The sequence below is a fragment of the Chionomys nivalis genome, chromosome 11, assembly GCF_950005125.1.
Source record: "Chionomys nivalis chromosome 11, mChiNiv1.1, whole genome shotgun sequence".
Lineage (NCBI taxonomy): Eukaryota > Metazoa > Chordata > Mammalia > Rodentia > Cricetidae > Chionomys > Chionomys nivalis.
Window position 1 is genome coordinate 632,018 of NC_080096.1, and position 18,011 is coordinate 650,028.

The 18,011-nt window shown below is 44.6% G+C and overlaps 1 protein-coding gene across 1 annotated transcript in view; it reads right to left on the bottom strand.

Annotated features, from left to right (window-relative positions):
• Ssu72 (SSU72 homolog, RNA polymerase II CTD phosphatase) overlaps positions 1-8,903 on the bottom strand; it is a 33,449-nt gene extending 24,546 nt beyond the window's left edge. Inside the window, exon 1 of the mRNA XM_057784041.1 lies at positions 8,605-8,903. Coding sequence (XP_057640024.1) covers positions 8,605-8,684 — 80 coding nt within the window. The 5' untranslated portion in view covers positions 8,685-8,903. The remainder of the gene's footprint in view (positions 1-8,604) is intronic.
• Positions 8,904-18,011: the final 9,108 nt, after the last annotated feature.

An 18,011-nucleotide genomic window follows, 5' to 3' on the forward strand; every position in this document is an offset into this window, starting at 1 on the left:
TGGGCGATGGTGGCGCATGCCTTTAATCCCAGCACTCGGGAGGCAGAGGCAGGCGGATCTCTGTGAGTTCGAGACCAGCCTGGTCTACAGAGCTAGTTCCAGGACAGGCTCCAAAGCCACAGAGAAACCCTGTCTGGAAAAACCAAAATAGCCGGGCGGTGATGGCACACGCCTTTAATCCCAGCACTCGGGAGGCAGAGACAGGCGGATCTCTGTGAGTCGAGACCAGCCTGGTCTACAAGAGCTAGTTCCAGGACAGGCTCCAAAATCACAGAGAAACCCTGTCTGGAAAAACCAAAAAAAAAAAAAAAAAAAAAAAAAAAACCCAAAATAAATAAATAAAATTTAAAAAAATGGCAAAAGCAAAAGCTGGATGCATAAGGATCATTTGTTTTGGTCATTCCTTTGAAGTACTAAAAGAGACATAGAGCTGAAGTCTCAGGTAATCAGAGGCAGGAGAATCAAGATACAAAGCAAAGGCAAGAGTCAGAGGTGCCTCAAATACACACAACATAACCATTATACAGACCAAGGAGGTCCCCAAAAGCATTGCAGAGAGCAGGATAGATATGACCACAACTCTCTAACAGGTTGTAAGGCTGCTGCAGGATTTTCCACAGGGAACATTCTCCAGTTTATTCTACCCATATTCCTATAATTACATCATCTCAGAACAACCTGACCTAGTCTTGATGTGGCTGAAGTCTAAAAGCTGCCTGCATAATCAGCCATCATATTACAAGTGCCTCCCCACCTCCAACTTTCTGAACTATTACTTTTAATCATCCTTTTTAAAAATAAATGGCGCTGGGCGGTGGTGGCGCACGCCTTTAATCCCAGCACTTGGGAGGCAGAGGCAGGCGGATCTCTGGGAGTTCGAGGCCAGCCTGGTCTACAAGAGCTAGTTCTGGGACAGGCACCAAAGCTACAGAGAAACCCTGTCTCGAAAAACCAAACCAAAAAAAAAAAAAAAAAAAGGCAATGCAGTTTGTTTCCCCCCACCAAAAGCTGTTCCCAGGTGGCAAAAAGGCTAATTAGCAACAGAAGCTCTGCTTTCTCTGAAGCTTCTGAAACTGGCATAACAGCCCATTTTGTATGGTGACAATCTGCTTCTTACATAAAGGCAATGAATGCTATAAAAATACTCCTGACAACCAACAGCTTTGTCTGAAGGGCAATTATTCTACCTAATCTTCCAGAAAAATAATGTCTTTCACACCTATCAAAAACCTATCAGTGAATTTGTTGTAGAAAATGTTACATTAAGGAAAAAAGCTGTTTAATTGTATCAAAGACTGAAAGTAAAATACTAACATGTATATCAAAGAAAATGCTCACATTGTCAGCATAGGTTCTGATATTTTTGACTTTTTTTTTTGACTTTCAATGTTTTGGAATGATGAGCGTTTAAATTATGATTTTAATAGGAGACTGGAATCCTGAATCCACTGCCTCTAAAAGCAAGTACATCTCTAAACAGTAGGTGCTACAATCCTGTCATCTTTACTCAAGATTATCCAGCGCCTATCAGTCTGATTTCTAAAATGCTGATGACATCATGTCTGTAGAACCCAAATCTATTGTTCACAGGCCACCAGCCCTCTAATGTTTCAAGGCTGGTGTGGGCCCAGTGTGATGGCGCACACCTCTAATCCCAGTATTGGCAGGCAGATCTCAGCATTTGGCAGGAGTTCAAGGTCAGCATGGTCTACAGAGCAAGTTCCAGGACAGCCTGTCTACAAAAACAAAGAAAGCTCAAGAATTCCAACCTCATCGATGGGCTAATACAAGGGATTCATAATCTGATGACATTACTGGGAAAGAGGAAAAAAACAAGAGGCAGAGCCTAGCTGGACAAAATAAATCACCATGAATGTCTCTTATCCTCACCGTGAATGAAGAGGCGAACAGCTCTATTCCATAGGTCCCCTCCACAATGCCCTTCTTCACCATAGGACAAAAATGGCACAGCCAAATGACCATGGACTGAAACTAAGCCCTGATCTTTCCTCCCTTCAAGTGTTTCTCTTAGTCATTTGTCACAGGTACAAAACATCAACTAACACATAAAGTAAAACTCTTTGGAAATACCTTGATTAAATTTATGCTATCACTAGAAAAATTTCAAAGTACAAGCTCTACCTATTTCTCACATACAAAGATAGGTTAAGAAGACAATTCTAAACTTTTTTGGTTCTGTTTGCCACGTAGCCCTGGGTGGCCTAGAACTAGCTATGTAGACCGAACTCCCAAAGACTCACCTACCTGTATCTCGAGTGCTGGAATTGAAGTTGTGTGCCACTATGCCAGGCACATAAATTCTTAAACACACTTATTACGTTTACTTTTTATTTAGCATGTGCCCACGTACAGGTCAGAGGACAAGCCGTGGGAGTTGGTTCTCATATTCTACCGTGTGGGTCCTAGGACTCAGACTCGGGCTGTCAGGTAGAAAGAAGTGCTTTACTCCTAAGACATCATCCTACTTAGCCTGTAACTTTCCAGTGGTTAAAGCAATTACTACATTTGACATACTCACCATTCATAGCTAAACAGAAGTCCATTTTCTTTAGCAATTTCTTGGTCTTAATTCTACTTTTTTGTAGGAATGAAACAAAAACTAGCTGACAGTCCCTTAAAACCTGTGAAAGTACACATGTTCTCAGGGAGGCATGTTTGTAAGACCTGTAGCCTTTTTTTCTTTCCCTTTTTTGGACTTTCAAGACATGGTTTGTCTGTGTAGTTTTAGAGCTTGTCCTGGAACTCACTCTGTAAACCAGGCTGGCCTTGAAATCACAGAGATCTATCGACCTCTGCCTCCTGAGTGCTGGGATTCAAGGTATGCATCACCACTAGCCGGCTTTTTTTTTTTAAAAAAAAAGAAAGAAAAAGGGTCTAAACTGGGTGACAATGGCTCACACCTTTAATCCCGGCACATGGGAGGCAGTTAGTTGGATCTCTGTGAGTTTGAGACCAGCCTGGTCTATAAGTTGCAAGACAAACTCGAGAAACCCTGTCCCGAAAATCCAAATAAATGAATGAATGAATCAATGAATGAATCAATGAATAAATAAATAAATAAATGGGAAAAAAAAAAAACAGGTCTGTACAGCCCACATGGGAGTTAAACCTCAACACCCTGTTCTCCCTACAGTATGGGGCAATTGTCTAAGTATGCATCAACACACTCAGCTTTTTTTTTCAAGGAAGACTCTCACTACGGAGGACAGCAAGTTTATGATCCTTATGTTTTAGCCTCTCCAGGGCTGGGATTATAAGTATATTGGTTCCAAGTTTTTGCTTTTTTTTTTTTTTTATCTTATTTATTTAGTCAAGAGGACACCTTTAATCCCAACACTCAGGAGGCAGAGGCAGGCAGATCTCTGTGAGTTCGAGGCCAGTCTGGTCTACAAGAGCTAGCTCCAGGACAGGCTCCAAAGCTATAGAGAAACCCTATCTAAAAAAAAAAAAAAAAAAAAATTATTATTTCTTATGCATATAGTGTTCTGTTGCATGGACAACTGCATGTCATAAAAGAGCACCAGATGGTTGTGAGCCACCATGTGACTGTTGGGAATTGAACTCAGGACCTCTGGAAGATCAGCCAGTGCTCTTAACCTGAGTCACCTCTCCAGCCCAGTTCCAAGTTCTTTAAGTACCTAAACAATTTCTAGTTTACTCTTACAGTATATCAAGAACCAAAACCATACAGCAGAGACAGTTTATGCCACCTCCCTGTGAAAGACTGGATAACATGGTTCAAGAACAGAGAGGAATTCACAGCACCTCAAAGTGGCTTATGTTCCAATCTTGAGTCAGTTGCTACTAGTTACAGGATGGCACAACTCTGGTGGCCCACAGCATATGCTCACTGCGACACTGGCATTCCACAGTCTACCACAAATCAAGGACTTTTGGGATCACAGCTGATAACTTTTCTTCCAGTTCTTTGGATTCTTCTCAGGCTCCTATTTTCTCCCATGGAGACACACATGCAAACAAAACACTGATAAACAAAAAAATTAAGAAGAAAAATACCTTTAAATAAACCAAACCAACCAACAACGGCCTATGGTTGTATTTGGCTGTAATCTATGGTGATAGTAGCTAACCTTGAGTTTGTTATCAGCCAGTTTGGCTAACTGGTTAGCTCCAGGTCCACTAAGACTGTGTCTCAAACTGTGTTAGAGTAACAGGTTATCTGACACCGACCTCCAAACACCCCCACATTACAGGTACACACACACACACACACACACACACTTGTCAAGATGAACTTAAACAATTCTGAGAATGTACCCTGGCAGAAGCGCTCACCAGACCAACTCTCCTAAGTTTGTTTCTCCCACCCAGGGACTTAAACATACTTGGCCAGGTTTCGCACTGCCTGGCTATCTATCATAAGACTGTCTCAGTCTCTCTCACGTTTGACAACTATGTAATTAATGCCTACAACAAACTTCTAGTTTTATTGTTTCTACCTCCTAAGTACTGGGATTATGGGATGCTAAGAATCAAATCCAGGGCTATGTGCAAACAGATAAGCATGCTACTGATCTATGCTGTCCCCAGCTTTGTCTTCTTTTGTTTATGAAGTTCTAGGATTGAACCCATAACCTTGGACATGCTAGGCTTCTATCCTATCTCTGAGTTGTATTCCCAGCTTATTTTGAGTGTTTATAACTAAAATTGCAGCTTCTGTGGGCCAGGCACTGTGTCCCAGTCGACTACAAAGAGCAAAGGGCTGGAGAGATGGTCAATGGTCAAGGACACTGGTTGCTCTTCAGGAGACCCAGGTTCTAATACTGTCACCCATGCAGTGGTTCACATCCATCTGGGGGGACCTAATGCCCTCTTCTGACCCGTGAGGGTACGAGGCATACAAGTAGTGCGTACGCATACATGCCAGCCCCCCCACCCACCCAAAAAAAAAAAATCAGGACCAGGAGGATAGCCTACTGAGACCACAGACGAAATCAAACTGCCTTAGCAACCCATTAGCAAGCCATAAATAAAAGACAGTAGACAGCCCTCCAGTCGAGGCTCAGCCTGTTTTCCTCTTTTCTTATTGTTTTGATTTTTTTGAGACAGGGTTTCTCTATGTAGTACTGGTTGTCCTGGAACTCGCTCGGCTGGAATTAAAGATGTGCACTATCTCTGCTCAGCCTGTTGTCCTCCTGAAGCATATTTTTTTGTTTGTGTTTTTGAGACAAGGTTTCTCTGTGTATCTTTGGCTGCCCTAAAACTCATTCTGTAGACCAGATTGTCCTCAACTCAGAGATCTGCCTGTCTCTGCCTCCCGAGTGCTGGGATTAAAGGTGTGCGCCAGAACACCGCCAGGTGGTGGCGGCAGACATCTTTAGTCTCAAAACTTGAGAGGCAGAAGCAGGGAATCTCTGTGCGTTCAAGGCCAGCATCTAAAAGAACATATTGATAAAACTTTAAGGTAGACACAGTGGTTCAAATTCATAATCTCAACAGTTGGAAGGTGGAGGCAGAAAGATTAGAACTTCACACCTTTAATCCCAGCATTTAGGACGCTGAGACAGGTGGATCTAGTCCTAAAAGAGCCAAGGAGACTGAGACTATCTCAAAAAACAAAACACAGGGCTGGGCGGTGGTGGCGCACGCCTTTAATCCCAGCACTTCAGAGGCAGGCGGATCTCTGGGAGTTCGAGGCCAGCCTGGTCTACAAGAGCTAGTTCCAGGACAGGCACCAAAGCTACAGAGAAACCCTGTCTCGAAAAACCAAAAAAAAAAAAAAAAAAAAAAAAAAAAAAAAAAACACAGTTGATGACTGACTAGGTTAAGGAACCTGTCAAGCCTGATGACCTGGTCTGCTAAACAAGTTCCAGGACAACCAGTGCTGTTACACAGAGAAGCCCTATCTTGAAAAAGAAAAAAAAATTTTCCCCCTATTTTGGTCTTAAAGAATACTGAGACTAGCCGGGCGGTGGTGGCGCACGCCTTTAATCCCAGCACTTGGGAGGCAGAGGCAGGCGGATCTCTGTGAGTTTGAGACCAGCCTGGTCTACAAGAGCTAGTTCCAGGACAGGCTCCAAAGCCACAAAGAAACCCTGTCTCGAAAAACCAAAAAAAAAAAAAAGAATACTGAGACTGAGGCAATGGGAACTTTGATCATGCACTACTCTGGAAAGCACCTTTAAAAACTAAGAATGTGGAACATACCAACTACTTGGCTCAATAATCTCATTTCTAGCAATTTATACTAGAAAAGTAATCAAAAACTGTACAAAGATATTTACACAAGGAGTTGTGGCAGAAATTAAAATCACATGATGTCTAATAGAACAGTAACAAAAATCAATGGCTGCCTAGAATCTCTCTGGTTACTGATAGCTTTGTAACCACCCTTGTTCATTAAACATGAATAAATGTAATTTAAATTGAATTCATAAAAATGCAAAAAGGGGGAGCGCAGAACAGAGCGGACTGCATCTGCAGCCTAGCTTTGAGGTGGCTGAGGCAGGAGCGCCAAAACTTCACACCAACATGGGCTACAGTGTGAAATGAGACAAAAAATGGAAGACTGGTCACTGCAGTGCTTGCCGCATGAACACAAGGACCTGAGTTGATTCCTAAGATCAAGAGAGACCTCATCTCAAAGACCATCTGTGTACAGCATCAAATGTTTATAATCTTAGCACACCGAGGCAAGATGAATTTTTTTTAGTTCAAGGTCACCTTGGCCAAGAGAGAAACAGGAGAGTAAGGGACCTATCCAGGAGCATACAATGAAATAAGACACCGCACCACCATTTTTTTTTTTTGGAGACACAGGTTTTACAGTCCAGGCTAACCTTACACTTTGTAATCCAGGTTGGTAACATTCAAAGCATGCTATCACTTGCAAAACAAACAAAGCTATCAAGTAAATACTATGTCTATGTCAATGTCCTCTCAACCTGTGGCTCCTAACCCCTTCCACAGGGGTCACCTAAGTCCATAGGAAAGCAAAGATATTTACACCATAATTCAGAACAGTAGCAAAATTAGTTATGAAATAGCAACGACTATAAAATTTGGTTGGGGGGCCGGGCGATGGTGGCGCACGCCTTTAATCCCAGCACTCGGGAGGCAGAGGTAGGCGGATCTCTGTGAGTTCGAGGCCAGCCTGGTCTACAAGAGCTAGTTCCAGGACAGGCTCCAAAGCTACAGAGAAACCCTGTCTCGAAAAAACCAAAAAAAAAATAAAAAAAAAATTTGGTTGGGGGGGATGGGCAGCAGTGGCACATGCCTTTAATCCAGCACTCTGGAGGCAGAGGCAGGCAGATCTCTGTGAGTTCAAGGCCAGCCTGGTCTACAAGAGCTAGTTCCAGGACAAGCTCCAAAACTTCAGCGAAACCGTGTCTCGAAAACAAAAAAAAAAAAAAAAAAAAATTTGGTGGTGGTGGTGGGGTCACCACAACATAAGGAACTGTATTAAAGGATCGAAGCATTAGGAAGGCTGAGAACCGCTCACTGATCTATGTGGTAAACGTTAGGAAGAGTGAAATTTTAGAATTTGCAGGTGATCGGCAGCTAGCACCCTGGCTGTCTAAGAAAAAGTGAGACAGTTTGGTGTGGTGGCAAACTCCTGTTAGCAATCCCAACGGTAGGGATGCAGGTGAAGGGTGAGATCGAGGACAGCCAACACGCCTTTAATACCAGCACTTGGGAAACGGAGAGGCAGAAGCAGGTGAATCTCTTGAGTTTCAGGCCAGTCTAGTCTATACATCGAGTTCGAGGACATCCAGAACTACACACAGACCCTGTCTTGGGAAGGAAAAGGGGTATGAAATTGTCAAAGAATAAAATCTACAAAAATCTCAAAAGTTAGCAAATAATTAACTCAGGGAGAAAAAGATGTTTCTACTGTACTACCAAACTTGACATTTATACCATATTTTACCTGTAATGCAAATGCATCGGTTTCTCATTTTGTCAGATTTTGAAGAATATTTTATCTTCAAAATCAAAGAGGAATGCCATATTAGACACAGGTGAATTCGGAAGGAAATATGAGATGCTACTATAGACCCAAATGTATTTGTGTGTTCCAGAAATTACCACCTAGAGTTATGGGGTGGGAGTGGCGGCTTGTGCATGAGACTTGCAAACGTTGACAGCAACAAACACTAATTCCTGACGGTGACAACTCAGGTCACGGTGGTGGCTTCCAGACTCGTTCCATCTTGACGCGTTGAGAGCTTTCCAGCGAGAATGTGACGACAGGACGATACACACGGGAAAGCCAACCGTTGGGCACCGTTCGCAGCACAGAAGACCTTGGCCTCTCCGTCCAGTACCGGAGCTGCCCGAGGCCAGCACGCAGACAGGCCGCGAATAGCTCGCCAGCTCTCGGGTGTACTGGGACTGACGCTCCTGTGAGCGCGAACGATTCGGGTCTGAGACCGACTTCCCTGTAAAGCTTACCCTACAGGAGGGCGTAGCGCGCACGCAGCCCGCTGAGGGGTCGAAAAGGCTGCAAAAGTCGGGCGTGGCCCGACCTTCGGGGCCCAGCACGGTCAGGACCTGGGCAGCAATCTGCGGGGGAGAAAAAGGAGGGAGGGAGGGGCGGAAGGCAGACGGAGCTTGCACTACCTGAGGATGTTGTGTGCTTCCATACTCCGGTTCTGGTTACTCGAGCACACCACCGCCACCCGCAACGGCGAGGACGGCATGGCACCGATCGCACTACCCACAGCGCTCGTTACGGAGCTCCCACCTAGAAGCCGGCTTCCGCCCGAGGAAGATGGCGGAAACCGGAAGTCAGCAACGCGGAAGTGAGGGCGACGTAGGTACGTGCGGAGGTCGGCGCTGCTTTCCCGGGCACGCACTACGCACTGCAGCAGGCTCCGGAGAGCGACCGGGCGACGCTGCGTGAGTTTATGACCAGGGTAGCTAAGGCCGATGCTCGGGGCCGTTTATACCGGCATCTGACGTCACAGTACCCGCGCCGGAAAAGGCAGTGACGTCCGCCGCGCATGCGTCCGGGGCATCTTAAATGGTCCTCGCCATTGATGACAGTCTGTGCGGAGCGCCTGCGCAATATTGGAAATTTCGGGCGGTTCCTATGGTCTGGGGAAACCCTCTCGCAATCCGGTTTCCTCCGTGGCCACTCCACCAACTTCGGAAACGTATCTGCGCGCCAGTACTTTGTTTATGCCCCGTCTCTATCACGAGTATCTCTTCCTCCGGAAGTTCCTCATTTCCTTTGGAGAGCCCTTTGAAGTTTTAACATTTAGGTGATAATGAGAAGGTTCCGGTGGAAGTTTCACCCCAGCCCCTAGCATCCATATACCCAGAGAGTCTCTAATGTTCGGTGGAAGGTCCACCCCAAGCCCCGTCCCCTCCCATCTCTCCAAACCCTGCCACATCTCAGAAGGCCTGCCGAATGATGACCCCACCCCCAGAGATGCTCAAGACCACTCCAGCAGGGTATTTAAGTGCCCGCCAGGAACCAAATATGTGGGTTTTCTGGTCTCTTTCCATCTCCTCTCTGGGGGGTTGGAAAATCATTTAGGAGCCTTTAATCCATTAAACCTCGGGTTTTTCTGAGTCTGTTTTGGATTGCTGCATCTGCAGAGAGGTTTATCGGGGTGCAGATACTTTTCAGAAAGAGTTTGTGAGGTAACCGGCTCCTCTTATTCAGCTCATCGCGAAAGTGACAGGAAGATCACTTCACTATGGAAGCCCGTTTAGTGAGAGCTTTGTCTCAAAAAAAAAAAAAAAAAAAAAAAAAAAAAAAAAAAAAAGGAGAAATAGGGATGGGCATGGTGGCTCATACCTTTAATCCCAGAACTCGGTAAACAAAGACAGGCTTACAGCCTCTTGCCCTGTTGCTTTTCCTCTCAATCTCCAATAGAATGGTCAAGAAAAGAAGGAATGGGACTGTGGGAAGGGTATTACATGGGTGATTTGGAGATTCCGAGAACTGTCTTGAGGTTTGGGCTACAAGAAACAAAACATGGTCCATTTTTAGTATGAGATGCATTGAAAGATCATGAAGCACAAAGCACTAAGCTGCTTCCCTTCCTAGCAGGCAGCCAATGACAGCTTGTCTAGGCACTCCAGTTTTACCTAAGATTGACAAATTGCTGTGGGAAGAGAATCTGGATTCCCCAGGATAGATTAGGCTTTGTGTCCTCAGCTAATAGGAGGAGAAACATGGGGAGGCAGCAACAGTGAACACCAGGAAGATTGTAGCTCCTTAAAAAACTCAGTCAAAAGGACCTAAAGAGGGTGAAGAAATGAAATTAGGAATATATGTGTATATATATATATATATATATATATATATATATATATATATATACAGTTTTTGTTTTATGAGACAGGGTTTCTCTGTAGCTTTGGAGCCTGTCCTGAAACTAGCTCTTGTAGACCAGGCCGGTCTCTAACTCACAGAGATCCACCTGCCTCTACCTTCTGAGTGCTGGAGTTAAAGGCGTATGTCACCATGGCCCGGCTAAACTCTATTTATTTTTAATTTTTGGTTTAAGATGTATTTATTTATTATGTATACAATATTCCTTCCATGTATGCTTGCATGCCAGAATAGGGAACCAGATCTCATTATAGATGGCTGTGAGCCACCATGTAGTTGCTGGGAATTGAACTCAGGACCTCTGGAAGAGCAGTCAGTGCTCTTAACCTCTGAGCCATCTCTCCAGCCCCTAATTTTTGTTTTTTTTTGAGACAGAGTTTCTCTGTGTATTTTTGGTTGTCCTGGAACTCATTCTGTAAACCAGATTTTCCTTGAACTCACAGAGGTCCTCCTGCCTCTGACTCCCAAGTGTAACATGAGGTTGGGTGTCATTCCGTAAGATGAGGGCCAGGGCTCGTGGGGATTTCTGTCCTGCCCAATACCTCACAGCCAGCAAGCCCCAAAGAAATCAGAGAGTCTGCATTAGATATAAACTGATTGGCCCATTAGCTCAGGCTACTTATTAGCTCTTATAGCTTATATTAACCCATTGTTCTCATCTATGTTAGCCACATGGCTCAGTTTCTTTCTCAGCCTGGCAGATTACATCTTGCTTCTCGGTGGTCTGGGCTGGAATGTGGAGGGAGCTTCCTGCTTCCCAGAATACTCCTGTTCTCTTTGTTCCACCTCTACTTCCTGTCTGATTTTCCCGCCTATACTCCCTGCTTGGCCAATCAGTGGTTATATGAAACACGATTGACAGAATACAGACAATTTTCCCACACCACCCAAGTGCTGGGATTAAGGGTATGTGCGGCAACACCCAATTTCTCTCTCTCTCTCTCTCTCTCTCTCTCTCTCTCTCTCTCATCCTTTTTTTTCTCTACCAAGTCTACATATATTTTTAAATACACTCTAAACCATGTAGTTTTTTTTCCATCTGAATCTATCTTTACTGTATAACTCTTTTTCTGACCACATGAGTCTTTAATTTGCTAAGCAATGTGGCTAGGATTAAAGCCATGACTTTGAAGACTGGATCCACCCCATTCTTTAGCTTTCTGAGAGCCTAGCTTCCTGATGGAGGTACTGGCAGGAGCCATGTTTATTGCCACAACTCTATGGAGTTTTAAGGTTGCTGCCACCACCAAGAAGCATGCTGTCCACTATACATAAACACCATCTAAGTGGGCTTTTTGGGGGGGGGGCTCTTAAAAGAGTTGCAATGTTTTTGCAACTCAAGCTGAGTAAGGAAGCCTCTCTTAAATGAGATGTGCTTTCTTCTAGCAAACAGAGCCCCACCTGAGAAAATGCTGCTACCAAGAAGCCGTGTTTAACAATGTTCTTTTGTGTCTAGAATTATGTCTTACGCTCTCTCAGGTTTTATGTGGATATAATTGTCCACATTGGCACATTTGTTGATGGAGGCCTCTGTGTTTCTTTGGGACTGAACAGCTGAGGGACTGGGCAGGACAGAAACCTCTGTCAACAGCTGTATATATTATATGACTGCATAACCTTCAAAAATTAAGTTTTGTGTAGGAAAAAAGGAGATCTATGGTAGAATGTCCCTAGGTCCCGGCACTGGAGGGACAGCAAGCAACTTCCACTAGCCATGAAATCCCGCTGGGTTACACCTGGTCTAGCTCTGGAGTTTTTACACAGCTTCAGGCCTTCCTCTGAGTTATAAATTGTTGTCCTATGTGACTCTTGACTGAGAGTTTCTCACAGATACAAAGCCCATGCAAAACTTGATTTAGAAGAAAACCGTGGTACCACATGAAGCAGGTATTTGCAACTGGCATTGTATTGCTGGGAAGCTTCTATCAGTTTGTTTTGAGATATGGAAATCTTCAAGTTAAAGTATAAATACAGGAAAAAATAAAGGAGTTGAGAGGAGAAAGGAAGGAGCTGCAGTTCACCCAGACTGAGCTCCCTGCAGCCGCAGAGGCTACGTTCATTCTCAGTGCTTCTCTGAGTCTTCATTTCTCCAACCCGTGTAAACTCACACACCCACGCCAAAATATTAGCGACACTTCACACTAAATTGTAGATTTCACTAAAATGCACAGATTTTCTTCAGAATGAAACAGAAACAAGGACATAGATGTTGCCTGTGTCTGAATATTTGTGACAACAGATCTGTGGGCATGGGTGGAAAACAGGCCCTGTGTTGGAGAGGAAGAAACTCAGAAGCCTAGTGGTTGGGGCACCATACTCATTGATAGTGAAGTCTGCCATCATTATTCATGTTTCAGAGAAGAAAACGTTTGAGAATCTGTTGAGATAAGCCCACCAAAGACCATCACACTAACACTGTTAGTGACAAAATGAAAATCTTTATTGTTGCCCAAGGGCTACACAGAGAACTTTCCCAAATCATGTAGCCTTGAGCATTACAGCTCTGTCTTTTGTGTACAAAACACATATCTTGGTTGGCACATTTCAGTTAGCAAGAAGCAGAACTACAGAAGCCAAAAAGCAAGATTAGTACATTTAGGGACTTTTTCTTGGGGACTTTTCTGGGAACTATGGACCACGTCTTTGTTTCTATTTTGGTAGGTGTCGGGGCCCATGTGCTAAGTTTAAGGGCAGAATGGTGTCTAACATGCCAACAGTCAGTGCTAAAGTCTGGGACTCTGTTAAAACCAGGTGCTAAAAATCCTTAAGGGCCTCTCTGATGCGGTCAAGGGGACAGTATAAAGAATCACATGAGTCAGGTGACAGTGCATGCCTTTAATCCCAGTACAGAACAGCCAGGGCTACACAGAGAAACCCTAAAAGACCCAAAGGAAGAAAGGAAGAAGCATTCATTTGTTTTGTCAGACTTGGAGGTTTGAGGGATGAATGAAGACACGTTCCCCACTTTTGCAATATTTACTGTTTTAAAATCCTGTTGCTAGGAATGGCATACCTTTTTGATTGTTTTGTTTTGGGTTTTTGGTTAGTTGTTTTTTGTTTTGTTTTGTTTCTGGTATTTTGAGACAGTCTCACTGTATAGCTCTGCCCTGGAACTCCCTATGTAGATCAGGCTAACCTGAAATTCACAGAGATCTGCCTGTCTCTGCCTCCCAAGAGCTGGATTTAAAGGCAGGTGCCACACCACCTGGCTGGTAGAGAGAATCTATCTAAACAACAAAAGCAAAACAAAAAAAAAAAATAAACCTGTATGTGGGACCAAAGAATAGTTATCAATGTCCAAGGAATCTTTACCAAACTGAGAATGTCAAAGTGAAACTGGGCAGTCATTTGAGAATAAGGATTGAGCCGGGTGGTGGTGTAGCATGCCTTTAATCCCAGCACAGCCAAGGCATTACTATCCTGACACCAACCTCTCCCCTCTCTGCTCTGTCTTGGAACTTGGCTGAGCAGCTACATACCTGCTCATCCCATGCCTTTTTCTGTGGTGCACAAGCTGCTCCCATCCATTGTCTCTTTAGTAGACACCTGCCCTGCTCGCCCAGCTATAGCTCAGTCTCCTTAGTCACTGACTGAGTAGAACTGATGCCCCTTCTTTCAGAAAGCCTTCCCCTCCTGTTTCCTCACTCCACTGTCCTTTGCCCCCAACACCACATTCAATCTGCCCATATGTTTCTGATTGTTCTTTTTGGAGCTATATGCTCTCCTTATAGAATCTGAGTCCTCAAGGAGTTCATGTATAAATGCTTACGTATGTACATACATACATACATGAAACCTAGGGCCTAACACATGCTGAACAAGAGTTCTACCATCCATCTGCATCCCATCTTTTACAATGCACAGACCTGTCCCAATCTGGGTAGGATGGTACATGCCTATAATCTCAGTATTTAGGTCGTGGGCACAGGAGAATCAGTTCAGGGTTAATCTCAGCTACAGAGAATTTGAGATCAGTCTAGGCTACCTGATCTCTATCTCTAAAGAAAGCAAAACAAAGTGAAAAAACTTGGGTTATCTTTCTAGATATATGACAATACCTACAAAATCAACGACACGCCACTTTGTAATCTTTTCTGCCTTCCCCTCTTCCAACACTCAGTCATCTCCCCAGTCAACTCACTACTACCCACACAGCAGTAACGGTGTTTACTCTTACTATAATCTGCGTATTTTAGAGTTACAAAGTATCATGTAGTCCAGGCTAGCATCAAAGTCCATAGATAGAAGCCGGGTGGTGGTGGCACACGCCTTTAATCCCAGCATTTGGGAGGCAGAGGCAGGCGGATCTCTGTGAGTTCGAGGCCAGCCTGGTCTACAAGAGCTAGTGCCAGGACAGCTAGGGCTGTTACACGGAGAAACCCTGTCTCAAAAAACAAACAAACAGCCGGGCGGTGGTGGTGCACGCCTTTAATCCCAGCACTCGGGAGGCAGAGGCAGGCGGATCTCTGAGTTCGAGACCAGCCTGGTCTATAAGAGGTAGTTCCAGGACAGGCTCCAAAACCACAGAGAAACCCTGTCTCGAAAAAAACCAAAACCAAAAAAAAAAAAAAAAAAGTCGACATATATATGATAATTACCTTGAGTTCCTGACCCTATCCCTTTTATTTTGATTTATTTATTTTGGAGACAGGGTTTTTCTTTGTAACCCTGGCAGTCTTGGAACTTGCTCTGCTTCCCAAGTGTTGGGATTAGAGGCACACACCACTATGCCAAATTTCCTTACTGCCATGTTGCTTTTCATTGTTTAAACATAGCATATTTTGTTCAGTCACCTGCAGATGGGTATTTGGGCTGTCTCGTCTCTAGTCTCGGGCTATTACAGATACCTCATATGTGTGTGAACAATTCGTACAGATACTTTTATTTTGTTTGAGTTAGTGCCTGCAGATAGAATAGAGAAGGGGTTTTCTTTCTTTCCTTCCTTTTTTTTCCTTTTGAGCTTTTATGGCAGGGTCTCACTGTGCAGCCCAAGCTAGCTTCAAATTTGTAATCCTTCTGTATCACTCTCTCCTTCCTGAGAGCTGGAATTACAGGCATGAGCCACCATGCCCAGCCTGTGTTTGTGGTGTATGCGCGCACACATTTGGGTTAAGAAAATGTCAAGGGGCCAGGTATTGTGGCACGTCTTCTGTCCCAGCATTCTGGAGGCAGAAGCAGGGGAATCTCTGTCAGTTCTAGGCCAGACTGGACTATCTAGCGAGTTCCGGCACAGCCATGACTTCACAGTGAGAGTTTGTCTCAATAATAAATAAATAAATGAATAAATAAATAAAAGAAGAAAGGAAGGGAAGAAGAAAGTAGGAAGGAAAACTGCTGAGGGGATGTGGGCACAGCTTCAGTGGAAGGAGCACTTGACCAACATGTAGGACCCTAGCATAGACAGGGGTTTACTCTATAACCTGGCTGGTTAAAGCAATCCTCTTGCCTCAGCCTGCAAGGTGATGAAGTCATGTGACTATTCCACCATGTTTGGCAATAGGCAGGGATTTTTTTGTTGTTTTTGTGGGCTTTTTGTGGTTTGTTTTGTTTTTTGAGACAGGGTTTCTCTGTAGCTTTGGAGTCTGTCCTGGAACTAGCTCTTGTAGATCAGGCTAACCTCAAATTTGCAGAGATCCGCCTGCCTCTGCCTCCCGAGTGCTGGGATTAAAGGTGTGTGGCACCACCGCCTGGCTCATAGGCAGACATTTAAATTTTTTTTTACATTCCTTTATTTTGTGTGTGTGCACATGGGCCATGCACACGCAGGGGTTGACAACAATCTCAGAAACTGGTGCACTTCCTTCACTGTGTGAATCCTAGGAATCAAATCAGATCCTCAGGCTTGACAGGTCCTTTGCCTAGTGTGCCTTCTCACCAACCTGTGTTTTAGTTTTTGAGATAGTCTCAAATTGCCAAGGCTGACCAGGAACTTCTAATTTTTCTGACTCCACATTTCCGTCTTCTGGGACTATGTGTTTGAACCACCATACCTATCTTAAATTTTGTAGTTTTTAAATTAATTTGTTCTTTTATGATACATATTGTGTATCAAATAGAAAAACGATGCTGGGCATGATTTTGTTGTTGTTTTGAGACAGGGTCTCTTTGCATAACAGCATTGGCTGTCCTGGAACTTGCTTTGTAGACCATGCTGGCCTCGAACTCACAGAGATTCCCTGCCTCTGTCTCCCGAGTGCTGGGATTAAAAGCCTGCGCCACCACCGCCTGGCACTGGATGGGTTAATTGTAAACCAGTCCCCGTAGAAGAGAAGACCAGAGACACTGAAGGTATAACTAGAAACTTCAAAATTGGGGTGGGGGATGAAACTCAGTTGGTAGAATGCTTACCTAGAAACAAAACGTTAGATCTGATACCCAGCACTGTATAAGGTCATGTCCGGTGGGACATCAATTACTTCAGCACCTGAGAGGCCAAGGAAGGAGGATCAAAGTTCAAGCTCATTTTTTTTTTAATAAATAGTTTTTTCTTTTATTATTTATACAGTGTTCTGTCTGCATGCCAGAAGAGGGAACCCGATCGAATTACAGATGGTTGTGAGCCACCATGTGGTTGCTGGGAATTTAACTCAGGACCTCTGGAACAGCCATCAGTGCTCTTAACCTCTGAGTCACCTCTCCAGCCCCCTCAAGCTCATTCTTGACCGATGGGTTGGAAACTATCCAGGGCTACAAGAGACTGTCTCAAAAAATAAAACAGGAGGGGCAGGGAGGGAGAGAGAGAGAAAGAGGGAAGAGGAAGAGGACTGTGAAGGCAGGCAGGAGCGGGCGGCACACACCTGCCACACTCAAGAGGTGGAGTCTCACACTTTAATCTCAGCAGCCTGGGAACCAGCTGCAGATCTCTGGGAGTTCAAGGCCAGCCTAGTCTACAGAGCAAGCTTCGTGGCAGTCAGGACTACACACTGAAACCCTATCTCCAAAGCAAAGTTTTCCTCAGTCACACTAGCCACATTTACGTGCTAAGATCTACAGTATTGTTTTTCTTTCTCCCTGGCCTTTAACACAACATATAGCTGAAAATGACTTTTTTCTGGTTCTTCGAGACTGGGTTTCTCTGTGTGACCTTCCTGGTTGTCCTGGAACTCACTCTGTAGACCAGATTGGTCAGGAATGCAGAGATCTGCACGCCTCTGGCCAATTTCTGGAATCAAGGACATGCACTATCAGGTCCATCTGACTTTGAGCTGCTTATCCTCCACTCTCCAGGTCCTAAGTATTGGGGTTACAGATGTCTGCCGTGGTTCCCAATTTATATGGTGCTGGAGATCGAACCCAGAACCTTTTCAATGTTAGGAAAGCATTCTAAACACTGAGCTATAGTTGAATCCTATCGAGGGCCTAAGGAGGTCACATAGAATGTTAACACCAGACTGTGCCCAGGGAGCTAGAAGCTGGACACTACGGTACTTCAGATACGGCACTTCCAGAACACCAACTTCTGTCCATGCTGGCTGAAGACACCAAAATACACCTCATAAACAGCCTAGGTCCCCAAAGAACAGCAGCTGTACTGCAAACTCCTCCCATTTCTGTCCTGACTGTCTAGACAGCCTGCTATGTCCTCCACCCCTCAGATGAGTGCAGGCACATCCGTACACCCCCAACCCTTCTCCCACCCCAAGATGAGTCACTCATCCAAGCTGGCTCATCCCTGCCTGTG